Source organism: Macaca mulatta, chromosome 13 (assembly GCF_049350105.2).
Source record: "Macaca mulatta isolate MMU2019108-1 chromosome 13, T2T-MMU8v2.0, whole genome shotgun sequence".
Classification (NCBI taxonomy): Eukaryota; Metazoa; Chordata; class Mammalia; order Primates; family Cercopithecidae; genus Macaca; species Macaca mulatta.
In genome coordinates, this window is record NC_133418.1 from 69,598,520 (window position 1) to 69,626,003 (window position 27,484).

Sequence of the window (27,484 nt, forward strand, 5' to 3'; positions counted from 1 at the left end):
CTGAGGGTGATAGCACTAGGGATGGGAACTGTAATGGTAAAACTATAGTTAGTAGTGTTTGAATGAATGTGACCTTTGTGGATAGCTAGTGCAGTACATAGGTATGCAAAATGATGAGACCCAGTTTTATTGATGCTAAGATTTTCTCAGACTAATGCCATCATCATCCTTTTTAACCCCAAAGGAGGAGTTGATAATTTCATATTTAAGCTATTGATTTTTATGTTTCTTGGAATGATCATTGATATTTAAGCTGCTTTCATCATGTGTTTCCATAACATTCTGTTCTTATCTCTTCATAGTATATATCATTCTATAAAAGGTAATGGTATGGTTACTGATTTCTGTTCTCCACCAGATGGTGTACTGCTTGAGGAAAGGTGCTGTTACCTTTTTCCTTGAGGAAAAGGACTGTATGCATTGTATCTGCATTGCAGTGCCTTAGATGTGATAGGCACTCAGTTTGTTGAATGAGTAAGATGCTGATCTTCATATTCTGTATAGTTCTAGAATTACTATAGTATTTTCTCACGATAAAAATCCCAAATCTTATGAAAGCATTTATTTATTTATATATACAAGTTAAAAATTCCAAATAGTACTACAAGAATATACAGAACAGTAACTCTTTCTAGCGGTTACCCAGATTTCCACAAATTGTCTTCTGTAGATCCACCCTCTGTTAGTAGTTTCTTGAGTATCTGTTTAGAGATAATCTGTGGAAAAATATTTATACATGTATATCTTTTTCACTTTATTTTCCACAAAAACAGATGCAGAGGACTCTGGGGATGTACCGTATTTTATTTAATCAGTCCCTTATTGATGGTTATTTAGGTTGATACTTAATTTTTTCTCTTACAAATAATATTTCTGTGAACACCCTTGTATACACTTCTTTGGGAATACATGCCATTATATATGTTGTAGGATAAATCTGTGCAAGTAGAATTACTGGTTCAAAGGATATTTGCATTTAAAATGTTGGTAGCTAATGCAAGTGTCATTCAAAGAATTGTTCCAACATATATTCCCACTAACCTGTTAAGGTACCTTTTCCCTTATATCTTTATGAACACAACATATTAGTGAACTAATACATTGTTTAGCAAATTGTTCTTTTAATTTACATTTGAGTCATTTTTCATAGACTTAGGTGTCAGTTTTTTTCTAATCACAGCTTTTGCCTATTCTTTTGGGGTTTTGGTCTCATATGTGTAGATTCACTTAATCTGCATTGTAAGGTAACTAGCCTTTTGTCATATGTCTTGAAAACTTTTTATTGATTTGTTATTTGTATTTTGACCATATGGTATATTTTTCTGTTTAGACATTTTTACGTAGTCAGATTTATCATTTTCTTTTATGACTTTGAGTCATAAAAGTCAAAAAAGTAATTGAGTTTTATGTAATTCTTAGAAAATCCTTCTTGAGGCCGGGCGCGGTGGCTCAAGCCTGTAATCCCAGCACTTTGGGAGGCCGAGATGGGCGGATCACGAGGTCAGGAGATCGAGACCATCCTGGCTAACACGGTGAAACCCCGTCTCTACTAAGAAATACAAAAAATAGCCGGGCGAGGTGGCAGCGCCTGTAGTCCCAGCTACTCGGGAGGCTGAGGCCGGAGAATGGCGTGAACCCGGGAGGCGGAGCTTGCAGTGAGCTGAGATCCGGCCACTGCACTCCAGCCTGGGCTACAGAGCGAGACTCCGTCTCAAAAAAAAAAAAAAAAAAAAAAGAAAATCCTTCTTGAGGATCATAAAAATTTTCCCCCATGTTTACTCCTAATGAGTACTTTTATACGTTTTATGATTTCATTTTAACATTTAATTATTTGATTTATTTGCAGTTTGTTCTAGAAAGTGAAGTAGTGAAATAATTTTATATTTCAAGATTATTTCCCATTTGTTCCAATACCTTTTGTTTTGAATTATCCTTCTTAACCACTTTGAAGTACCATTTTTGTCATATTCTTGTAGTATGGGTGAAATATTTCCTCTGCTTTTCCATTTATCTCTCAGATCACACAGAAGTATCAGATTGTTGTGCTATAATTTTTAAATACTAGCTAGATGGCTTTTCCAGAAATATTTTTCTTGGCTATCTTATGTGTGTATAATTTTCTACCTCATCTTAAAATTTTTTTTGTCTTGTCCCCTCTCCCTCTGTTGGAGTTTTAGTAGTTTGCATTACATTTATGGATTAATTTTGGGGAGAATCGAAATACTTTTGGTGTTAATATTGTGTGTTTTTCCATAAACACATGGTTTTTATTAACATGTATTTAAAAAATTAGCATATAATTAGGTGAACTAGAGACTTTTAAAAATAAATATTCTAGCTTCCTTGAAACATACTGAATTATACAGGTATTTGGCTCTCTCTTTTCAGTTGATAATTGACTGAGAAAGAAAGCTAAGTCTTCCTGCTTTTTCATTTCAAAAAAAAAATTGTGTTGAGAATGAAAAAAATATTCTCTGTATTCCTGTAGAGGAGCTACAGCTGCCAAATACTGGATTTTTTTTTAAAAAAAGCAGTCTCTTTACATAGGTGGCCCTCTACTTTTCAAAAATAATTATTTCTTTAATAGCTTGTTCTTTTCATTGATGGAATTGTTACCACAGATACAGAAAGTTTATAAAGTTTTGTTGTTCAAGAGTTTGGAGTTGCTGCTTATATTAGTGGTCTCTTAGAAGTTCAGTATTAAGAAAAAAATTAATATGTTCCTTTTTTTTTTTTTTTTTTTTTAAACTAGGCCTAGGGCTGAGTAAGAGGACAAGAAAGATGGATAGAGGTTGTACTTATGAGAGGTACAGGTAGCAGATTAAGGAAAAAATACAAGCCCTTAGTTATAAAGAATTTTCTGCTCTTAAAACCAGAGGAGTTTTGTGATTGGCCTTACAGGACATATTTACAGATCTCTGAACTGCTTTTGTGGAAAGAGAGAAGCTTGCTTAAGGATTCCAGGTCTGCCTACATGTTCTTTCTCCCCAATTTTGTAGGTTGGTTTGTAAACTCGCCTAATTGGAAGGTGCCATTATTAAGTTCATTTATCTCAGTGCCCTGGCAACCCTAGATGGAGGTGACCTATGACCTAAAAGCATGACAACTTTTTTTGTTTCTAAGCTACTAGAGGTTTTGATCTCAGAAAATAAGGGAATTTACTTTTATTTATTGTTTTCTTTTCTGAAGAGATTACCAAAGATGCTTGTATCTATGATATAAATCCCTTTCATAAATATTGTCTTTACAACTTCTCAGTCTCAGTTCATCAACATCATTGTTAAATTATGGAAAGTTTTATTTTACCAAATTCTGATATTTTAATTTTGTATAAAAACCAAATTTTATATAAAATAACTTGATAAAAACTTTGTTAGATGCTTTTGCTTGCATAGGTGAATTATTGGAAATCAGAATATAGAAAATCAAGTAAGTATTTCATTATATTTTATAGGCCATCTGTACTACACACAGATCGGCCATAAGGATTAGGGCTATAAGACATCACTTTTGAACAAGGACTGAGAAACTGCCACCTACAGCATACCTTCTCATTTACCCTCTTATCAGCCAAACTCACTCTTGTTCCCTTATTAAAATTTTGTTAATGAAACATGTTGTGGGGCTATGGTTAAGTTTAACATTGATAGAATCAAATGTATATATTTTAATGGACTACTAAAAGAGTTGAGGGTAAAACTGTGTTTAAAATGGCTTCAATACAATAGATTTAGTATCAAGCATCCAGCTAATGTTCACATTTCCATTTATTTATTTAGAGATGGAGTTTCGCTCTTGTCACCCAGGCTGGAGTGCAGTGGTGTAATTTTGGCTTACTGCAACCTTAACCTCCTGGGTTTAAGTGATTCTCCTGCCTCAGTCTCCGAGTAGCTGTGATTGTAGGCACCCAAAACTACACCTGGCTAATTTTTGTATTTTTAGTAGAGAACGGGTTTTCACCATATTGGGCAGGCTGGTCTCGAACTCCTGACCTCAGGTGATTCACCTGCCTCGTTCCCCCAAAGTGCTGGTGTGAGCTTTACTGAATGTCATAAATGGTCTTTTTTTTTTTTTTTTTTTTTTTTTTTTAACAGTTAGAATCAGAATTCAAGTAAGGTCCACATGTTACAGTAGATCAATTTGATTTATTAGTCTTTTAATCTGTCAACAGGTTCTCCCTTGCTTGTGGTCTCTCTCTCTCTCTCTGCAGTTTATTTGTTGAAGAATGCCCATACACTTTTTTCATTTTAATGTGTTTATTAAGATATAATTTACCTGCAGTAAAATGCACAGATCTTAAGTTTTAACAGTTTCATATTTTGACAAATGCATACATTTATTTAATCCACATCCCTGACAAGATATACAACATTTCTATCATCCTAGAAAGATCTCTTGGGTCCTTAGCAGTCAGTCCTTCAATTCTTTGCTCTGGTTCCTACCTCCTACACCAATCCCAAACAACTACTGTTTTGATTTCTTTCATCATAGATTAGTTTTACGTATTTTAAAGCATCAATCTGTATGAATGGAATCATACATTTTGTGCTTGGCTACTTGCATTCAGCATGATGCTTTTAAGACTTACTAATGATGCTGCAGGTATCTCTAATTTGTTCCTTTTTACTGCTGAGTGGTATTCCATACTAAGAATATAGCACAGTTTAAGTATTTATTCACTTGTTGGGCGTTTGGATTATATTTTTTGGTTACCATGAACAAAAGAATGCTGTGAACGTTCTTACATAGACATTTTTGTATGCATATATTTTCATTTCTCTTAGGTAAATACTTGAGAGTAGAATTGCTGAGTCATGGGGTAACTATATATTTAACTTTATAAGAAGTTGCTTAACTGTTCCCCCAACCACTTCAAACAGCAATGTGTGAGAATTCTAGTGGCTCTACATTTGCACCAACATTTGATATTGTCAGTTTTTTGATTTCTAACCATTTTAGTGGTTATGTAGTGGTTCCTCATTGTGATCTTAATTTAGATTTCCCTAGTGACTAAATAATTAGATGACTTTTACATGTCCTTTATGTGTATGTTTTCTTTGGTGAAGTGTCTGTTCAAGTAATTTGCCCATTCTTAAATTGGGTTGTATGCCTTTTTTCCTACATATTTGTAAGAGTTATCTCTATATATTATGGATACAAATCTTTGGTCTGATACATGTGTTGTGAATATATTCTGCTAGTCTATAGCTTGCCTATTAATTTTATTGATCATTTCTTTTGATGAGTATAAGTTTTTAATTTTGAGAAGTCATAATTACTTTTTCTTTCATGGTTAGTGCTTTCTTTGTGATGTCTAAGACATTTTTGCCTACTTCCAAGATTGTGAAGACACTTTGTTTTCTTCTAGAAGCTTGATAGTTCTAGCTTTTGTTTGTCTTTATCCATTTTGAGGTACTTTTTGTCTATGGTATGAGTTACCGTAGATCCAGATTTGTTTTTTTTCCATGCATATAATATCCAGTTTTCCCAGCGGAGTTTTTTGAAAATATTTTTCTTTTTCTATTGAATTGCTTTGATGCCTTTGGGAAAAAAAATTGACCATATGAAGTGTGTCTATTTATATACATCTATTTTGTGTTATTGATTTTTCTATCCTTATGCCAATACTTCATTATTGTAGCTTTATAGCAAGTCATAAATTAAGTAGTGTGACTGCAAGTTTGATCTTTTTTCAAAATTGTTTTGTGTCTTCTAGGTATCTAGTATTTCTGCATAAATTTCAGAATCAGCTTGTTCATTTCTATAACAGTCCTGTTACGAATTTGATTGGGATTGCATTGAATCTTTAACTTAGTAGGGGGGAATAAGTGACATCTTAGGATTTGAGATTTTACACTACTTCAAAGGTAACAAGTTAGCCTGTCATATAGTTTCATGGATGCTGGTAGAGGATATAAGATGCCTGGGTCAGAGGCAGAGGACCTTTATTACTCACAGCAATGACAGTAGCCAGAATATTAGCATTTTCTTGTGCTAGTTCCCTCAGCCCCATTTCACATGGAGCAACACTGAGATGGCTGAGTGAGATCTGCACCTATAGCAGGTTGTATTATAGGACAGAAATCTTAAGCTTAGGGAAACAAATCTTTTGTGTCACACAATAAACATGGCTGCTTGTTGCTGAAGAAGAAGAAACTAGCTCTGTTTTCTGAGGCTGTTCACAATACAAACATTTTTAAAAGATAGGAACATAGGGAAGATGTGTAAAAACACAATATACTCAGAGAACTGCTTCCTGACACTCAACAATATTAACATCTTTCAACCCATGACTGTGCTATCTCTGTTGTTTAGATCATCTGTAATTTCTCAGCAGTGTTTTTCAGTATAGCAATTTTGTGCATCTCTTGTTAAATTTATGCCTAAATATTTTATGTTTTTTTGTTATAGTAAATGATATTTAGAAAATATTTTCATTTTCCATTTGTTGCTACTATATGGAAATAGAGTTAAGTTTTGTATACTGTCTTTGCATCTATCCTATATCCTTGTAAATTCACTACCGGGTTTGGTAGGGTTATTTTATTTTGAATCCTTAGGATTTTCCAACTACACAGTCCTGTTGTCTATAAGTTAAGATAGTTTTACTTTTCTCTTCAGATCTTTATGAGAAGCCTGGTAGATTGCTTGTTTTACGCAGAATCTTGAGCGAATGCATTAGTCTTTCATCTTTAAGTATGATGTTAGCTGCGTATTTTTTCCTAGATATCCTGACTTAGGTTGATAAAGCTTCCTTCTATTCCTAGTTTGCTGATAATTTTTATGATAACAGGTGTTGAAGTTTGTCAGATAAGTTTTTGACATTTGTTGAGATGATCATATGGTTTTTCTTTTTTGGGCTGTTACTATAGTGAATTTCATTATTTGATTTTATAAAATTTTTTTAATTTTTTTTTTTTTTTTTTTTTTTGAGACAGAGTCTCGCTCTCTTACCTGGGCTGGAGTGCAGTGGCACGATCTTGGCTCACTGCAACCTCTGCCTCCTGGTTTCAAGCATTTGTCATGCCTCAGCCTCCCGAGTCGCTGGGACTACAGGTGCACGCCACCACACCTGGGTCATTTTCGTATTTTTAGTGGAGACAGGGTCTTACCATGTTGCCCACGCTGGTCTCAAACTCTTGGCCTCAAGTGGTCTGCCCGCCTCGGCCTCCCAAAGTGCTGGGATTACGGGCACGAGCCACTGCTCATGGCCTATTGTTTGATTTTGAATGTTAAATCAATCTTACCTTCCTGGAATTAAACCCCATTTGGTGATTATTATACTTTTTATGAGTTGCTGGATTCAATCTGCTAGTATTTTATTGGAGATTTTTTGCATGTGTGGTTATAAGGAATAATATTATATAAATTAATTTTAATTTTCTTGTAATATCCTTCTCTGGTTTTGGTATTAATGCATAAATCTATAAAAATTTTGGGGAAGAGTTTGCTTTTCCTTTATATGCTGAAAGAGTTTGTGTAAGGTTGGTACTATTGATTAGATGTTTTATAAAATTCACTAATGATTATGTACTCCATCTGTGCTTGGCGTTTTCTTCGTGGAGGTTTTAAATTACAAGTATAGTCACATAGGGCTATTCTGATTTTTGATTTCTGCTTGTGTCAGTTTTGGTAATTTGTGTCTTTCAAGGAATGCATCTATTTCATTTTGATGACTGGGTATAAAGAAACTTGTCTATTTCATTTTGATAAGTAGACATCAAGGAAATTGTCTACTCATCTAAGTTGTCTAATTTATTGCCATGAATTTGTGCATAATGTTCTCTTATGTTTTTAGGACCTACAGTAATAGTCCCTCTTTTATTTTCAATACTTGCTTCCTCTCTCTGTCTCTCAGTCTCTGTCTCTCTTGATCATTTTAGGTGATTGTCAATTCTGTTGATCTTTTCAGGGAAGCAACTTTTTGTTTCATTGATTTTTTAAAATCTGTTTTCTATCATTGGTTTCTGCTCTTTACTACTAATTTTCTTTTACTTGTTTGGATTTAACTTGCTCTTTTAAAGTGGAAGCTTTACACTTTGATTTTAAGCCTTTTTTCTAAAAGCATTTAAAAGCTATAGATTTCTCTCTAAGCATTACTGAAGACCATTTTATCTTTTTTTTAAAATTTCTTCAGTTTTTTTTTTTTTTTTAAGAGACACGGTCTTACTGTGTTGTCCAGGCGGGAGTGCAGTGGCGTGATCATGACATGTTACAGCCTCAAACTCCTGGGCTTGAGTGATCCTCCCACCTCAGCATCCTGAGTTGCTAGAACTAAAGGTGTGCACCACTACACCGGCTAATTTTTAAGTTTTCTGTAGAGATATGGTCTCACTGTGTTGTCCAAACTGGTGTCCAACTCCTGACCTCAAGTGCTTCTCCCACTTTGACCTCCCAAAGTGCTGGGGTTATAGGCATGAGCTACCATGCCTGGCCACTGTTGCTTTTGTTTTTTTTTTTTTTTGAGATGGAGTCTTGCTCTGTCATCCAGGCTGGAGTGCAGTGACGTGATCTCGGCTTACTGCAACCTCTGCTTCCTGGGTTCAAGCAATTCTCCTGCCTCAGCCTCCTGAGTAGCTGGGATTACAGGCACGCGCCCCCACGCCCAGCTAATTTTTGTATTTTTAGCAGAGATGGGGTTTCACCATGTTGGTCAGGCTGGTCTCGAATTCGTGACCTCGTGAGCCACTGCACCCGGCCCACTGTTGCTTTTTAAGGGGACTGCAATTACAGGTATTTTAACTCCTTGATTATCTCTCAGCACTGAGGCACTGTTCCTTTTTTCACTTGCGCTTTTCCCTTGCTGTGTTTCAGTTTGGATAATTTCTGTTGATCTTTCTTTAAGTTTGTTTATCAATAAATCTTTTTTCTGTATTGTCTAAACTGCCTTTAAGTTCATCTAGTGATTATTTTTTTCAGTTAATATAATTTACAGTTCTAGCATCTCCATTTGGTCCTTTAGTCTATATTTCTCCACCAAGATTCCCTGTCTCCTCTATATGTCTCTTTCTGTACTTAATATCTTAATAGCTATTTTAATTTTCATTTTAATAATTTGCTAATCCAGGCCAGGTGTGGAAGTTCACGCTTGTAATTCCAGCACTTTGGGAGGCTGAGGCTGGCAAATCACTTGAGGTCAGGAATTTGAGACCAGCCTGGCCAACATGGTGAAACCCTGTCTCTACTAAAAATACAAAAATTAGCTGGGTGTGATGGCGGACACCTGTAATCCCAGTTACTCAGAGGCTGAGGCAGGAGAATTGCTTGAACCTGGGAGGTGGAGGTTGCAGTGAGCCAAGATAGCCCCACTGTACTCCAGCCCGAGAGACAGAGTGAGACTCTACCTCAAAAAAAAAAGTGCAAATCCAACATCTACGTTATTTGTTTATATTTGCTATTCTTTCTTATTTATGGTCATGTTTTCTTGCTGCTTTACATGTCCAGTAGTTTTTTGTTTTATACTGTATGTCATGGATTCGGTGGTTTTAACTTTGTTCTGGCAGGCAGTTAATTTGCTGGAAAATCATTTTGATCCTTTCAAGTTTTGGTTGTAAAGTGAGGGTGGGTCTAGAGGCGGGGGTCTGCAGACTTACAGGGCCAGTTAGAGTAAATATTTTAGGCTTGTGGGCCATACAGCCTTTGTCTAAACTGTTCATCTCTGTTTTTATTGTGCAAAAGTAGCTATAGACAGTACAGAAGTGAATGGGCATGGCTGTGTTCTGATACAGTGTGGGCTCATGAGCCATGGTTTGCTGACTCTTGGTCTAGAGTGTCCTTTAGGCTTAGCGTAGTCCTGCTTGAGGTGTTTAGTGAGATCTTTCCTCTCTGCCTGGTCAGAATTTTTAGATCAGGTCTTCCAGCACTTTCTGACCTTTGATACAATCCAGTTAGCTTGCAGATCTACCATAGGTTTCTTGGCTAGGCTTTGCCGAGTCTTGTGCTGTGCACATGCAGCGTAGTATTCACCCAGAGGTTTAAGAGGAACCCCTATCCAGATTTTTGGAGCTCCTTTTCTGTGAAGCTTTTCTTTGTATGTTACCCTGTCCCACAAATTCCAGACAACTCCTCAGTCTCCTTAGCTTAGCAAGAGTTTGCGGTGTTCTTGGGCTTCTCTCTGTACTGTAGACCAGAATGTGCCTTCAGACAGAAAGCAGGGTAGTCATCTCGCAGGTTTCCCTTTCCTCAGAATTCACACTGCTGTCCTGCCTCTTGTCCGTGTCTCAAGATAGTTGCTTCCAGTATTTTGCCCATATTTTTAGTTGCTTATATTGGAAGAATTAGTCTGTTGTAATTAATCTCATAGCCAGAAGCAGAAGTTCTGTGGTTTTAAAATGCAGGTTTTTTCTAGTATTATCATTAGATACGATTTAAATGCCTGTGTTTTCTCATATGTGAAACGAGGTAAGAGTAGTACCTACCTTACAGGGTAGTTTTGAGAACTGAATGAACTTCTGAAACATATGTGCCGGCTCAGCACAGTACCTGTCCCACATTAATGTTTCCATAAATGTTGTTATATTGTAGAATAGAAGCAATTGATCAATGCAATATTTCTGCTAATTACAAGGTATTTACTGGGTGACAATTTACCTTGTTTGAGGTGAACAGACTTGAGGGGCTGATACAGTGAGAAGGATTGTACCAGTTGCACTCGTACATAAACACATCCTTCAGATGAAGCACATCTTATGCTTTGAGGAAGACTAGCTAAAAAATAATAGTAACAAAGCACAAAGACTTGGGAATTAGATGTTTTGAATTCTGACCCTCTGGCCTCCTAGCTCGGTGACTTAGGGCAGGTTGTTACTTCTTTTTTCTTTTCCTCTCCCTCCTTCACAACATTTTTGAGGTGGTTACTGTTATTATCCTTACTTTACAAATTTCATGAGGCACAGAAAGGCTAAGAGTTACACCGTTATAAGTGATGGATTTGTGATTTGAACTTAGGCAATTCAGTTTCATGACCCATGATTGCCTTATTAGGAGTCTGAGCTGTATTCTTGAAGGCCCAGAAGATAACTATTCTGGATTTTTTTTTTTTTTTTTTTTGAGAGCTTTTAGAAATGTAGTACTTATTTTATGGTTAACTCTGGATTTAATCCCATTTTACAAAATGAAGATTTTTCTTTTTTTCTTAAACATAATGAATCTTTGAAATACCAATTTGAAAACTTTTTTACTTAGAAAAATTCCAGGAATATAGTTTTTATTATAAGAGATTATTGTACTAGGTAAGAATAAGAGTACAGTATGTTAAAAAAAATACTTCAAAATTATGGCACAAATTTAGATGTAGTTTGTTTTCCCACTAATTTTAAAAATAATACGTGTTTCTAATTCACTTTCCAGATAGACAAGCCTCTGAATTAATGGCTTTTAACTATATTGTCTAGATAAAAAAGGCAACTATTTTGTTAAGAATTGGCTAACTCTTATTTAGATGGAGCAGCTGTGCAATTATTTGGTTTTGCTCTTTGACCCTCAAATTTCAGTTTTATACAAGCTAATAATTCATTATTTTAGCTGAAGGGAACTTTCCATCATTTTACAAATGAGAAACTGTAATTTAAGATCACATAGCAAGTAATCTTTTAAAAATGTGTACACATATATATGCACTTTATTTAAAAATCTTATAAGCCATTATGTTACTCCTTTGACTGGATAGCCCATCCTACCTATTGCTCTAGGTTGGAGGAAACCCTTTTAAACACACATCATAAATTTCCTGTCATCGCCCTCATCTAAGAATCCTTTAAATATGACATCATGCCCAGTATATATTTATCTAAAATATATAGGGCCTTGTGAAATTAGCTCTCCTAATTCATTAAGGGTAATACGCTTGGAAGGTAAGTCCATATTCATGCTAGCTACATCTCTTGGACTTTTATCTGTTTTGATCAGCCTTGTCTAGCTTGTCCATCCAGATGAAATTGTCTAAATTTATTAGGTTCAATCTGTTCAAGGAATATTACCTTCCAGTCATCTCTCAGGCTCTTACAAATTGTCTGATGGTAGAGGCCTTTCTCTAGTGTAAACTGTAGAAGATCTTTAGCTTAGTGAAGAGGAGGCCTCCCCCTCTACACTTGTGGGTATATCTCGTCAGGTGGGACGAGAGACTGAGAAAAGAAATAAGACACAAAGTATAGAGAAACAACAGTGGGCCCAGGAGACCGGTACTCAGCATACCAAGGACCTGCACCAGCACCGGTCTCTGAGTTCCCTCAGTTTTTATTGATTATTTTCATTATCTCAGCAAGAGGAGTGTGGTAGGAGAGCAGGGTGATAATAAGGAAACGGTCAGCAAGAAAACATGTGAACAAAAGAATCTGTGTCATAATTAAATTCAAGGGGAGGTACTATGCCTGGATGTGCACGCAGGCCAGATTATGTTTCTCTCCGCCCAAACATCTCAGTGGAGGGCAGTTTTTCTCCTATCTCTGAATTGAACAAATGTACAGTCGGGTTTTATACTGAGACATTCAGTTCCCAGGGGCAGGCAGGAGACAGTGGCCTTCCTCTATCTCAACTGCAAGAGGCTTTCCTCTTTAATCCACCTCAGCACAGACCCTTTATGGGTGTCTGGCTGGGGGACGGTCAGGTCTTTCTCATCCCATGAGGCCATATTTCAGACTATGACATGGGGAGAAACCTTGGACAATACCCGGTTTTCCAAGGCAGAGGTCCCTGTGGCTTTTCGCAGTGCATTGTGCCCCTGGTTTATTGAGACTAGAGAATGGTGATGACTTTTGCCAAGCATACTCCTTGTAAACATTTTGTTAACAAGGCATGTCCTGCACTCCTTGTAAACATTTTGTTAACAAGGCATGTCCTGCACAGCCCTAGATCCCTTAAACCTTGATTCCATACAACACATGTTTCTGTGAGCACAAGGTGGGGCAAAGTGGCTGGGGCAAAGTTACAAATTAACAGCATTTAAGCAAAGTAGTTTTTCAGCTGCAGGTCAAAATGGAATTTCTTGTGTCTTCCCTTTCTACGTGGACACAGTAACAGTCTGATCTTTCTTTCTTTTCCCTACAGCTTAGGGTCTCCCAACTGCAGGTTCAAGATGACATTGTACAAAGTTAATATTACCAATATAGAGTGTGTTTGTTAGCTTGGGCTGCTGTAACAAAGTACCATAGGCTGGGTGGCTGAACAGAAATTTACTTTTCACAGTTCTGGAGGCTGGTGAGTCTAAGATCAAGGTGCTGGCAAGGTAGATTTCTTTCTGAGGCCTCTTCTCCTGGCTTATAGGTGACCACCATCTCATTGTGTGCTCACATGACCTCTTATGTGTGCCTGGGGAGACAGGGAGCATGACAGCAAGCTCTCTGGTGTCTCTTCCTATAAGGGCACTAATCCCCTCGGCCCAGGCCTCCCCCACCAACTGCATTTAACCCTAATCACCTCCCAAAGTCCCCACCTTCAGATACTGTCACATTCCGGGTTGGGGCTTTAACATGAGTTTTGGAGGAGATATAAGCATTCAGTTCTGTAACATACAGTGATTAAGGAAATGGGCTCTGGAATTGAATTGCCTGTCTCTCACTAGTTGTGTATACAAATAGCAAGTAGCCCTCACTTAGGTTAATTTTAAATAACACCAATAATAGTGTCGTCCTAAAGGCAGTTAATTATTATTATTATTTTTTTTGTATTTTGGACTCTGGCATTTGGACGTTGGCACAGGACTAATGTCTTCAAAGAACAGGGTACAATGACTGTAACAACTTAGAATGTAAGAGAAAATGCGTAATTCTTTAAAAGTGTTTTTCTAAATTAAACATACGCCAGTAACAAAAGATTAAACATTTGTAGTTGTTAATTTTATTCAAATTCAGCTTTTTATTTTTGGCTTGAATAGAACAAGACAATTTACCTATATGAAAACCTGAGTGAAAGCTTTGGATGTGATACGTTAAGTAGAACAGTATTTTAAAGCCACTTTGATTCATAAGTTTCTTTAACATAAACAGGTTGTATTGCGTCTTGAAAAATGATAGGTTCTATGGATAACATTTAATTAACTTTATAATATATGTGATGATTTAACCTGAATTAATGGCACTTCTTTTTCTGACTTCCTTTTGATCTTGGCCCTTTCTCTGTAAAGTTTTTTGTTAACTTATTACAAACTGAACCCTGGCTTGCTCCTCTGATCTTTAGTCTCCTTTCAGTCTGTCTTTATTTCTGCTGAGGTTATATTCTATTTGTTTTTCAGATGAGACCCTTTTTGCTCTTCCTGCTGCATCTGAGCCTGTGATACGCTCCTCTGCAGGCAAGTTCTTTTCTGCCAGCCTTTTATCCTCTTTGTATTCTAACTTTAACTTTTTAGTGTGTTAACTCTATGCAGAGTAGCTTGGATTTACTAAAAATTAGCATGGTTCCAAGAATGTCTGTCTACTGGAAAAGTTGAAATTTGCATTTGATATGGTATGCCCAAGGAAAAAATGAACAAAATCCGATGAACTCTTGGAAGTACATAAGGAATTCTTGGACCCTTGAATTACATTTACATATTTACAATTCCCTTTCTCCCAATATAGTTTGAGTATAGCCAGAAAGACTTTCCTGTAAATAAATACCAGTCTATGGCATTTAATTTCCCAGTGCCCCTTCTTTCCTATACTGTCACTCAAACTCTTTTCGCAGATATTCTTCTCTTCTCTAAAACTAGCTCTTAGTATCTTAGTTGATAACATTTGAGGTTTACTCAGACTTGATTTGTCTTTGCATAGCATGTAATTGCCTCTGTAGCCATGCATATGTTATATTTACAGTAGCTTAATATTTTCAGTAATGATTAAAGTCTACTCTATTGTTACTTATTAATTGCTATTAACATTTCATTTTAATAAACAGTAAGTCTTTACTAACACTATTTTGAATCTGTCATAAAACTTGCATTAACTCTGAGAACACTGGCATTCTCTAACTTTCCTTTCTGTCCATGGTCACAGAAAATATTATGGACTTGAAGGAGCAGCCAGGTAACACTATTTCGGCTGGTCAAGAGGATTTCCCATCTGTCCTGCTTGAAACTGCTGCTTCTCTTCCTTCTCTGTCTCCTCTCTCAGCTGCTTCTTTTAAAGAACATGAATACCTTGGTAATTTGTCAACAGTATTACCCACCGAAGGAACACTTCAAGAAACTGTCAATGAAGCTTCTAAAGAGTTCTCAGAGAAGGCAAAAACTCCACTTGTAGATAGAGATTTAACAGAGTTTTCAGAATTAGAATACTCAGAAATGGGATCATCATTCAATGTCTCTCCAAAAGCAGAATCTGCCATAATAGTAGCAAATCCTAGGGAAGAAATAATCGTGAAAAATAAAGAAGAAGAGAATTTAGTTAGTAATAACATCCTTCATAATCAACAAGAGTTGCCTATAGCTCTTACTAAATTGGTTAAAGAAGAGGATGAAGTTATGTCTTTAGAAAAAGCAAAAGACAGTTTTAATGAAAAGAGAATTGCAGTGGAAGCTCCTATAAGGGAGGAATACGCAGACTTCAAACCATTTGAGCGAGTATGGGAAGTGAAAGATAGTAAGGAAGATAGTGATGTGTTGGCTGCTGGAGGTAAAATCGAGAGCAAGTTGGAAAGTAAAGTGGATAAAAAAGGTTTTGCAGATAGCCTTGAGCAAACTAATCATGAAAAAGATAGTGAGAGTAGTAATGATGATACTTCTTTCCCCAGTACACCAGAAGCTATAAAGGATCGTTCAGAAGCATATATCACATGTGCTCCTTTTAACCCAGCAGCAACTGAGAGCATTGCAACAAACATTTTTCCTTTGTTAGGAGATCATACTTCAGAAAATAAGACCGATGAAAAAAAAATAGAAGAAAAGAAGGCCCAAATAGTAACAGAGAAGAATACTAGCACCAAAACATCAAACCCTTTTCTTGTAGCAGCACAGGATTCTGAGACAGATTATGTCACAACAGATAATTTAGGAAAGGTGACTGAGGAAGTAGTGGCAAACATGCCTGAAGGCCTGACTCCAGATTTAGTACAGGAAGCATGTGAAAGTGAATTGAATGAAGTTACTGGTACAAAGATTGCTTATGAAACAAAAATGGACTTGGTTCAAACATCAGAAGTTATGCAAGAGTCCCTCTATCCTGCAGCACAGCTTTGCCCATCATTTGAAGAATCAGAAGCTACTCCTTCGCCAGTTTTGCCTGACATTGTTATGGAAGCACCATTGAATTCTGCAGTTCCTAGTGCTGGTGCTTCGGCGGTACAGCCCAGCTCATCACCATTAGAAGCTTCTTCAGTTAATTATGAAAGCATAATACATGAGCCTGAAAACCCCCCACCATACGAAGAGGCCATGAGTGTATCACTAAAAAAAGTATCAGGAATAAAGGAAGAAATTAAAGAGCCTGAAAGCATTAATGCAGCTGTTCAAGAAACAGAAGCTCCTTATATATCTATTGCATGTGATTTAATTAAAGAAACAAAGCTTTCTGCTGAACCAACTCCAGATTTCTCTGATTATTCAGAAATGGCAAAAGTTGAACAGCCAGTGCCTGATCATTCTGAGCTAGTTGAAGATTCCTCACCTGATTCTGAACCAGTTGACTTATTTAGTGATGATTCCATACCTGACGTTCCACAAAAACAAGATGAAGCTGTGATGCTTGTGAAAGAAAATCTCCCTGAAACTTCATTTGAGTCAATGATAGAACATGAAAATAAGGAAAAACTTAGTGCTTTACCACCTGAGGGAGGAAAGCCATATTTGGAATCTTTCAAGCTCAATTTAGATAACACAAAAGATACCCTGTTACCTGATGAAGTTTCAACATTGAGCAAAAAGGAGAAAATTCCTTTGCAGATGGAGGAGCTCAGTACTGCAGTTTATTCAGATGATGACTTATTTCTTTCTAAGGAAGCACAAGTAAGAGAAACTGAAACATTTTCAGATTCATCTCCAATTGAAATTATAGATGAGTTCCCTACATTGATCAGTTCTAAAACTGATTCATTTTCTAAATTAGCCAGGGAATATACTGACCTAGAAGTATCCCACAAAAGTGAAATTGCTAATGCCCCGGGTGGAGCTGGGTCATTGCCTTGCACAGAATTGCCCCATGACCTTTCTTTGAAGAACATACAACCCAAAGTTGAAGAGAAAATCAGTTTCTCAGATGACTTTTCCAAAAATGGGTCTGCTACATCAAAGGTGCTCTTATTGCCTCCAGATGTTTCTGCTTTGACCACTCAAGCAGAGATAGGCGGCATAGTTAAACCCAAAGTTCTTATGAAAGAAGCTGAGAAAAATCTTCCTTCTGATACAGAAAAGGAGGACAGATCACCATCTGCTATATTTTCAGCAGAGCTGAGTAAAACTTCAGGTAATCCAATCTATATGCATTTTGTGCTTTCATACCACTTTTTGACTTAGGGAACATTCCACTACATTTTGTGTTTTATGTTATGTTTATAGTGTCTAATATGTCACATTGATAAGAAGTCTTCTCCACTTTCTCACTTAAAGGTTGTAGTGGTTTTTCTAACTCTCTTGCACTCAGCATTCACCCTTAACTTTTCCACACAGTTACACTTTTATAATGCACTATGGAACTATTAATAGAAAATATTTCTGTTTATAAGAATTAACTTTAGTACCTATTTATTTATTTATTTCACTTGTTTTTCTTGATAACATGAAGAGCAAGAGATATTAAAATATTTTCAGATGTGTTTTTGTTATCCCAGAAATTATCATATTTAATTTTTAAAGAACATTTCTGTAGCATGTTTTAAATATTTCAATATAGTATAGTACTTTTCCAGTGGTAGGTATAAAGTTAGGCATATTGAGTGTAGACTTTTTGTTGAAAAGTATAAATTGAGTTATGCTTTATGAATTATTTTGAAAAGTACCAATTCTCCTTTTTTTCTTTTGACTATCCATTTTACACATACCTGATTTGCATAAGGTGATTTGCACATGTGCTCTTTATTAGTATTCTGATTTGGCTACGTTTTCTCTAAAATAGTGATTAGGATAAATTTACTGAATATGCTTATGTATGTAAGTGCTGGTGCTTCAGCAGTACGGTCCAGCTCATCACCATTGGAACAGTGGTAGACCAGTTGCTATAATGTAAGAAAGAGGAGATTATGAACATTGAGGCAGTGGGATGAGCACAGAGACATAGGACTTGGTGTTTGATGGATAAGGACGTAAAGGATGAGGGGAAGAAGTAAAGATGACCCCAGGAACCCTGGATTTCATTCTTGGCATGTGCACATGTATGGATGGCAGTATGAGAAACTGAGATAGGGAACATGAGAGATTAAAGTAGATTTAAGAAGGAAAATACAAATTCGGTTTTGAATATGTTGGTATTGATGTACATACCTTTAAGATATCCAGTAAGTTATGGATATTATACATATGCAGCTCTTGAGAGAGATCTTGGCTGTATGTGTCTGTCGTGGGCTTAATATCATCCGGGGAGAATCAAGAGAAGAGGACTACTTGAAGGTGGAAGGTCAAAATTATCAAATACTAGAGAGGTCAGTTAAGGATTGCAAGTTGGTCAAAAAGGAGGGAAGGTGTTGGCATGACAGCGGCAAATGGTGTGGTGTGCTTGGGCATGGCTAGGATTGAGAAGTGAACGAGATTTGAGCAAATCAGTAGTAAATGTTGATTACTCTTAAGAAGTTTGAATGTTTTACTGGAGAAAAATCAAAATATTAGCAAGCAGGAAGGAGAGTATGTAGTGGAGGAAGGGCCTTTTTTTTTTTTTCCTTCTTTTTTTAAGATGAGAAGGGGAAAATCTGATTACAGGTGCTGGCAGAAAGTCAGAAGGGGATAGGGAATGTGCTCCCTGGTTCAGGTGGAAGAATTAGCATTACAAGGAAGGATACAGCTTTGATTGTAGTGAGTGGAAAGGAAAGTGTGGGTATTCATACTGTTAGGGTTTTGTGGCTGAAAGTTGAGGGAATTATTTGCTGGTTTATGTTTATTCTTTAAAGCAGTATGTTAGTTCATTTGCTAGGAATGAACTAGGTCATGATTGGGTGGAAGAGGTCTGCAATACCTCTGACTAGGGAAACCAAAGGCATGGTATTAGGAGCCTAATCAAGGTCGAAAGGTGGTCTCAATGGTAGGGTGACTTTTCTTTGACTGTGCCAAACAACCTAGGTATGGATTCAGAGAAGGCAAATGGTTGTAGTGACTCAAGGATGTGTTTTGGTAGGTGGGCCCTATGGAAGGACAGTAAGTCAAGAAAGTCGAGGCTGATAGCGAGAGAGTAATTTGAAGTGATGGACTGTGGCATCTAAGTTGAAGGATGTGAATAGAAAAAGGTAGGAGAGGTAGGAGGAGAGTAGATGGTCAGTGAACTCAAGGCCCAAATTAGGTTTAAGAACCAAGAGTAGTAGGAATAAATACATGCCAGAATGATAGGAGATTGTGGTCAGAGGAGGGGAGAGAGAGAAAGAATGAATGCGCGGGATAGCAGGGTGTGTGTGTGTGTGTGTGTGTGTGTGTGTGTGTGTGTGTGATGTTGAATTTAGAATTTCAGAGAAATAGCAGTTCAGGTTGATTATAATGGCCAGTGATAGGCCATGAGGCAAAGGCCTACTGTGTAGTCAGATTAGGATTGCTAGAGGTGAGGTCAAGTAAACTATGAGGCCGTGATACTGGATTGCACTTCTACCTAACATTGAAGTCACCCAGGATGATGGCAGGACTAGGGGTGGAGAGGAAGACTGGGGTAAGAGTCTGTGGTAAAGGGCAGTGAGGTAACTGGAGGATGGTAGATAGAAGAAATGAGGAAGGATAGAGAATGACATAGTGGAATAGCCAAGACTTTGCCCAAGGCCTCTGAAATAAAGTTTGGTGAGCAGTGGGTACTGACCTCCCCCCGCCTCCCTTAGGTGTGTAGAGTATGAGAGAACGATTGAGCCTTCATTTAGCAAGTTGCACAGGGAAAGCAGTATCCTCAAGGAAGAGCCGGGTTTTAGTGAAGATGAGGTAAAGGCAGGAATGTTCAGTAAAGAAGTTGAGGATTAGAGGAGCTGGTTCACAGTGGAAGGGGGTTTCAAACAGCACAGTAAAATGGTTTAGGAGGGAAGAGTAGAAAGAAGGGTCTTAGAAGCCCAGAGCAGTGTGGTGATGACTGGTGAAGAGCAAGGAGTAATCAGTATAGCAACGCCTTTGAAGTCTCCCTTCCCCACCAGTGCTCCCTCCCGAAACTTAAAGCTAGCAGTTCTCTGGTAGATGTGGCCCTCAGGAATTTCAGTATTTCAGGAGTCACCTGCTTCTTGGATTGTTTTTGTTAAACGTGGGAAATCTATAGCCTAATAGTTTAGAAGAAAGGGAAGAAAAGGGGGCATTGCCTTTGAAAGCTTAATGGGGATGGTAGAAGAAAGTGTAAGCAATGCTTGGGCATTCTCTTTTAGAATATGTTTATCTCCCTTCTCTGAGAAAATTGGTATTTCCTGCCTTTTTGACTTCACCTTTTTTGATATTAGTTATCATAGCAACTTACTAGGGAATAGAGAATTATTTAGAACACCCAGTATATGTATTCTACAAAAGTTATGGGAAGGAAACCCAGTATTACTGTAATGAAAACAATATAGGTGACCTGAGGTTTTAGTCTTGACTATACCATTGACAATCACTTTGTTTCTCTACATGTCAGTTTCCTTTTCTATAAAAGGAAGGGTGGATTAGCTCAAGTCCTTGCAACTTAATAATTTTCTTGACTTGATTATATAACAGGCATCTGTTAAAAGCAGGTAAGTAGTGGCTGAGCTTGGTGGCTCATGCCTGTAATCCCAGCTCTCAGGGAGGCAGAGGTGGGAGGATGGCTTGAGCCCAGGAGTTCGAGACCTGCCTGGGCAATATAGCAGGACCCTGTTCTCCAAAAAAAAAAGGAAAAAAAAAGACCCCCCCCCCCAAAAAAATAGGTGTAAAATCAGGTAAGAGTTGCTTTAACATGCTTATATCAAGCACTATACGAGATTTTTTTGGGGGGTGGGGGAGGGGAAAAGATGAAACTAAGACGAGGTTTTGCCCTTATGCAACTTACAGCCAGCTGGTGTAGACACACTGTTGAGGACGTAGTTAAACATTGTATAGTGAGGATAGGTACTTACCTCTCTGTCTTCCTGAAAGTGAAGTTTAAGTGTACCGAAGTCAAATGTACCAAAATACAGCAATGGTCTTATAAAACGTAAGGGAAGCTCTCTTATCAGATGGCTTAAAAGTTTTTTGCCATCTCTAATTATGAAATACTTAAGTGTGTTTTTTTAAAAATTCTGGGTCATTTTACTGTATATGCATTTAAACATTAAAAGTATTAAATAATAAAATACTGATTTCCTCAGATCATTTATTATCTCATATGTTCTTTTGTTTTTTTTGAGACAGGTTCTTGCTGTGTCACCCAGGCTGAAGTGCAGTGGTGCGATTATGGCTCACTGCAGCCTTGACTTCCCAGGGTCAGGTGGTCCTCAGCCTCCCAAGTAACTGGGACCACAGGCTCATGTCACTATGCCCGGCTAATTATTTTTGTAGAGAGGAGGTCTTGCCTTGTTGCCCAGGCTGGTCTCAAACTCCTGGGTTCAAGGATCCTCCTGCCGCTGCCTCTCAAAGTGCTGGGATTACAGGCGTAAGCCTCCAGGCCTTTCCTGTTCTTGTTTTCTTAAAATGACATTTTGTAGGCAGAAATCAGTTTTAGTTTTAGGAAGAAAGACTGATTTTGCAAGAGAGGTGAATAAGGTATTATGATGCAGATGGTGCTTTATTAATTTGGGGGAGTCAGGTTTGTCAAGAAACTAATGAATTCTGGTCTTCTTCCCCCCTCCATTTATAAAGAAATGTGTGACAAACTATATTCTTACTATTGCAATGTAAATACTGATTTTTTTTCTCAGTAATATCAATGAATGTTCTTGGCATTTCCCCAATGAATGTTATTGGCATTTTTTTTTTCCAAAAATTGATTGGCTATAGATACGTGAATTAATTTCTGGGTTATATCTATTCTGTTCCATTGGTCTGTGTTGCTGTTTTTATGCCAGTACCATCCTGTTTTGGTTACTTCAACTGTGTAGTATATTTTGAAATTACTTAATTATTTTAAATTAATTATTTTAGTAATAAGGATTTTTTTGGGGGGGGTGGCGGGGAGACGAAGTCTCTCTCTGTCTCCCTGGCTGGAGTGCAGTGGCGCAATCTCAGCTCACTGCAAGCTCCGCCTCCCGGGTTCATGCCATTCTCCTGCCTCAGCCTCCCGAGTAGCTGGGACTACAGGCGCCCACCACCATGCCCGGATAATTTGTTTTGTATTTTTAGTAGAGATGGGGTTTCACCGTGTTAGCCAGGATGATCTCGATCTCCTGACCTCGTGATCCGCCCGCCTCAGCCTCCCAAAGTGCTGGGATTACAGGCGTGAGCCACCAGGCCCGGCCTAGTATGGCCATTTTTTAACAATATTAACTCTTCTGATCCATGAACATGGAATGTCTTTCTTTGCATTTGTTTGTATCCTCTTCAGTTTCTTTCATCATTGTTTTGTAGATTTCCTTATAGAGGTCTTTCATCTCCTTAAACTTATTCCAAGGTGTTTTTTTTTTTTTTTAAGCTATTGCAAATAGAGTTTCCTACTTGATTTCTTTTTCAGCTAGTTTATTGTGTATAGACGTGCAATAATTTTGTACATTGATTTTATATCTTGCAACTTTACAGAATTTACAAGGTTTTGGTAGTCTTTAGGTTTTTCTTTATGTAAGATCATGTCATCTGCAAACAGGGACAATTTGACTTCCTCCTTTCTAATTTGGATATCCTTTATTGTCTTTTGCCCAATTGCTCTGGGTAGGACTTCCCATTTCCAGTCTTTATTTTTTATAACATTAGCAGTTTTTTTTTTTTTTTGGTAATTATTATACTTTATGTTCTAGGGTACATGTGCACCATGTGATGGTTTGTTACGTATGTATACATGTGCCATGTTGGTGTGCTGCATCCATTAACTCATCATTTATATTAAGTATATCTCCTAATGCTATCCCTTCCCACTCCCCCCACCCCACAACAGGCCCCTGTGTGTGATGTTCCCCTTGCTGTGTCCAGGTGTTCTCATTGTTCAGTTCCCACCTATGAGTGAGAACATGTGGTGTTTGGTTTTCTGTTCTTGTGATAGTTTGCTGAGAATGATGGTTTCCAGCTTCATCCACGTCCCTACAAAGGACATGAACTCATCCTTTTTTATGGCTGCATAGTATTCCATGGTGTATATGTGCCACATTTTCTTAATCCAGTCTGTCATTGATGGACATTTGGTTTGATTCCAAGTCTTTGCTATTGTGAATAGTGCTGCATTAAACATATGTGTGCACGTGTCTTTATAGCAGCATGATTTATAATCCTTTAGGTATATCCCCAGTAACGGGATGGCTGGGTCAAATGGTATTTCTGGTTCTAGATCCCTGAGGAATCGTCGCAGTCTTTCACGATGGTTGAACTAGTTTACAGCCCCACCAACAGTGTAAAAGTGTTCCTATTTCTCCACATCCTCTCCAGCACCTGTTGTTTCCTGACTTTTTAATGATCACCATTCTAACTGGTGTGAGATGGTATCTCACTGTGGTTTTTGATTTGCGTTTCTCTGATGGCGAGTGGTGATGAGCATTTTTTCATGTGTCTGTTGGCTGCATAAATGTCTTCTTTTGAGAAGTGTCTGTTCATATCCTTTGCCCACTTTTTGATGGGATTGTTTGTTTTTTCTTGTAAATTTGTTTGAGGCAGTTTTAAAGAGCACGGGGCCTCTCTTTCCCCCCCTTTATAATAGAACATTCCTCATAGTGGATTTATCTGATGTTTCCTAGTGATTAATTTGAGGCTATGAATTCATTTACTGTATAGATGGTGATGTGTCCCTCTCATAGCACCACTTCTAGAATTACCTGCTATTCATCAGTCCCTCACTGGTTATGTTAATTTTGACCATCTGGGCAAGATGGGTTCTGATTTCCTTATCGTATAATTACTGTCTTTGTTTCTCCCTTACAGATAATAAGCAGTCTGAGGAGTGACACTTGAACGCATGCAGATATCCCACTCCCTATCAAAATTTGCCCCCCGATTTAGTAAACCATTGATGATTCTTGCTTGATCCAGTCTTTACCATGAGAGTTGAAAAATGATTTTTTTAACCCATTACTCCCTGTACATTTTTCTGTTGACCCTCAGCATTCCTGTTTAAGCAACAGACCCCCATTTCCATTAATGAATTAATTAGCTGATTAATTATCAGTATGGATCCATGAATTTCCATTTTCTTTCCAATGGTTTATGATTCATTACTGAACTTTATTATTTTGGTGGTAAATTATTCCATATTTTGAGGGTTCCTTCAGGTAGGCTCAGGGACATGCAACCTTCTTTCTTTGGGGTTGGGAGGGGAACATCTTACTTTCTAGCCTAACAAAATATTGTAGGCCTGTTTTATGCTGTGTCCCAGCCCTGGAATCAACAATTTCTCCAAGGATCCCCGATTCCTTTTAATGTAGAGTGAGAGGTCAGTTTCATAATAGTGAGGTATTAAAGATCAAAAGCTAGATGCTAGTTGTGGTCATTGCTACTGTGGGGATCTTTTCCATTTTAACCTTTCAGTGGATAAAGCTAGGAAATGCTTATATACATACATACACATAAACATACACACATTCATAAGAAATGAGTTCACACAGATACCTCTGATTCTAATTCATTCTCACAGGTTTTGTTCTTTCCTTATTTCATATTTGTCTCTTCTTTTATAGTGAGAACCCTGGTTCCTAAGACCACCAATACATTATTTATATCCAATCCTTTAATACACCTATAAGAGTTTTAGAATTCTTTTTTTTTTTTTTTTTTTTGAGACGGAGTCTCGCTCTGTCGCCCAGGCTGGAGTGCAGTGGCCGGATCTCAGCTCACTGCAAGCTCCGCCTCCCGGGTTTACGCCATTCTCCTGCCTCAGCCTCCCGAGTAGCTGGGACTACAGGCGCCCGCCACCTCGCCCGGCTAGTTTTTTGTATTTTTTTAGTAGAGACGGGGTTTCACGGTGTTAGCCAGGATGGTCTCGATCTCCTGACCTCGTGATCCGCCCATCTCGGCCTCCCAAAGTGCTGGGATTACAGGCTTGAGCCACCGCGCCCGGCCTAGAATTCTTTTTTCATATCACTATAATTTTAAAAACTTGATAAAAGAGTTCTGGATTGTTTGCAAGTCCCTACTCCGCAACCCTGCCTAAAGTGGAATGTGTATAGTCAAATACATTCTTCACAGATTACTTGTATTAGTTCGTTCTTTTTTCTTTTCCCTCCTTCCGTCTCCCACTGACTAATGGCTCAGATATTCATTTGAAATACAATTAGCTTCATTTGTTTCAGTTCTAGATTTTCTTTCTCCCAATTTTAGATTTTTAACTGAGAATTTTAAAGTGTTGAGAAAAGCTGAATTCTTCTCATTTTACCTGGAAGGGGAAGACTATCATTTATGGAACATCTTCTAAACACAAAGCAGTTTTCACGTATTTGTTTCATTTAGGTCTTCACCATAATCTATAAGAAGGAACCATTTTGGCCGGGCGCGGTGGCTCAAGCCTGTAATCCCAGCACTTTGGGAGGCCGAGACGGGCGGATCACGAGGTCAGGAGATCCAGACCATCCTGGCTAATACGGTGAAACCCCCGTCTCTACTAAAAAATACAAAAAAAAAAAAAAACTAGCCGGGCGAGGTAGTGGGCGCCTGTAATCCCAGCTACTCGGGAGGCTGAGGCAGGAGAATGGTGTAAACCCGGGAGGCGGAGCTTGCAGTGAGCTGAGATCCGGCCACTGCACTCCAGCCTGGGTGACAGAGCAAAAAAAAAAAAAAAAAAAAAGGAACCATTTTATAGGTGATAAATCTAAGCCTAAGGATGTTAAGTAACTTTTTCAAAGATACGTGGTAAATTATGTAATAAGCACAATGTTTTGAGCTTCTGCCTTGTTTCAGACATTGGGTTAACTTCTTATTTATATTAGTTGTTACCTAGTTTCACAAGAATGAACTGCGATTCCAACCCAGGTTTTGTCCATTCACAATTATTTCCTGGTTTTGGAATAAGCAGTCATTGTCCTAACTTTAGCAAGCAATCAAGGTGCTGCTGCTTTTATCACACACCTGTTGTGTTGAACCATTAGGCAATGTAAGACATTTCTTGACATCTTAAGATGTCAAGAAAGTTGGTTGCCATCTACATTTTCTAACATACTCTTCCATATGTAGGGATATTGGAACTAGGGTAACATTCTGTTGCTAGTATGTAGAGACTGAAAAACCCTACTTTGGACAACTATCTATTTATGTTAGTAGGCCATTGGTACAGAAAGGTGCTCATGTCTCCTGTCCAAACTGCTGAGATCTTGACTTAATGATAACTTAATATATGTTTGTTGGCTGCTTGTCACTAATGCACAGAGAATATTTTTAGTTCACATTCGAAATATAGATTGTATCTTGCTGAACTCATCAGAACTATTGGTAAGTGAAGTGTAAACCGACCATATGTGGATTATTTGTTCATTATAATTAAACTATGTAATATCCAGGATTCATCAAGTAGTATTACCATGATAACTCACTTTAAAAGGGCTTGTTTGTCTTGGTAAATATACGAAATTATGCTTTTCAAACTTATATATGTTCATGAATAAGAACTTACATATGTTCATGAATAAGAATTATTTTGATATTCTTATGATTTAAAATATTTTTCTTTATTAAAAAGTATATATAGCCTTTGAGCCTGATGACAGAATTCCAGCCTGGTAACAGAGCGAGACTCTGTCTCAACAAAAAAAAAAAAAAAAAAAAAAAAAGCATGCTTGCTTCAGCGGTACATACACTAAAATTGGAATTATACAGAGAAGATTAGCATAGCCCCTGCATGAGGATGACACAGAATTCGTGAAGTGTTTCATCTTTTTATATGAAAAATTTTTAAAAATGCTCTGGGTGTTTAAGAATATTTGTATATTTTAGATTATAATGTAAGAAGTTAGCACATTTTCATAATTTACTGAATTTCATAATTGAGTAGTTTCATAATTTACTGAAGTACTGTAATTTAGTGAAGTACTGTAGATACTAAGAGTTGATATTTTGTTTAAAATACATTTTTATTGAGCAAATATATTTGGAAAATTTTCATGTAAGTTGGACTTTACTATAATAAGTAGTTAATCTTAACTGGAAGGCTATCAATAGATGTACAGTGTAGCTAAAGTAGAACCTGACTATTGTTAATAAAGGAAACGATTATATTTACTTTTTTAAAAGTGATATTGTTAAATTAGTGAGGATTTATTTAGCGCTTACTCTGGGTCCCAAACAGATTGAAAATAAATATGTACCATAAAAGATAGATACCTGCTAAATATAATGTGGTTTAAAAAGCTTAATTTTAGGCATTTT

General features: G+C 37.4%; 1 protein-coding gene and 1 non-coding gene across 4 annotated transcripts in view; both read left to right on the top strand.

Moving 5' to 3' along the window:
* Positions 1-27,484, top strand: part of RTN4 (reticulon 4) — a 79,465-nt gene that overhangs the window by 7,186 nt on the left and 44,795 nt on the right. The window contains 2 exon segments of one of the 3 annotated variants that reach the window (NM_001205127.2): positions 14,228-14,284; positions 14,967-17,369. The exons of 1 other annotated variant lie outside the window; for it this stretch is intronic. In NM_001205127.2, the coding sequence (NP_001192056.2) occupies positions 14,228-14,284; positions 14,967-17,369 (2,460 nt within the window). 3 annotated transcript variants of the gene reach the window in all.
* Positions 26,896-26,997, top strand: LOC114672087 (U6 spliceosomal RNA). Its single transcript, XR_003722277.1, has one exon. It is a non-coding gene; the product is annotated as a U6 spliceosomal RNA (small nuclear RNA).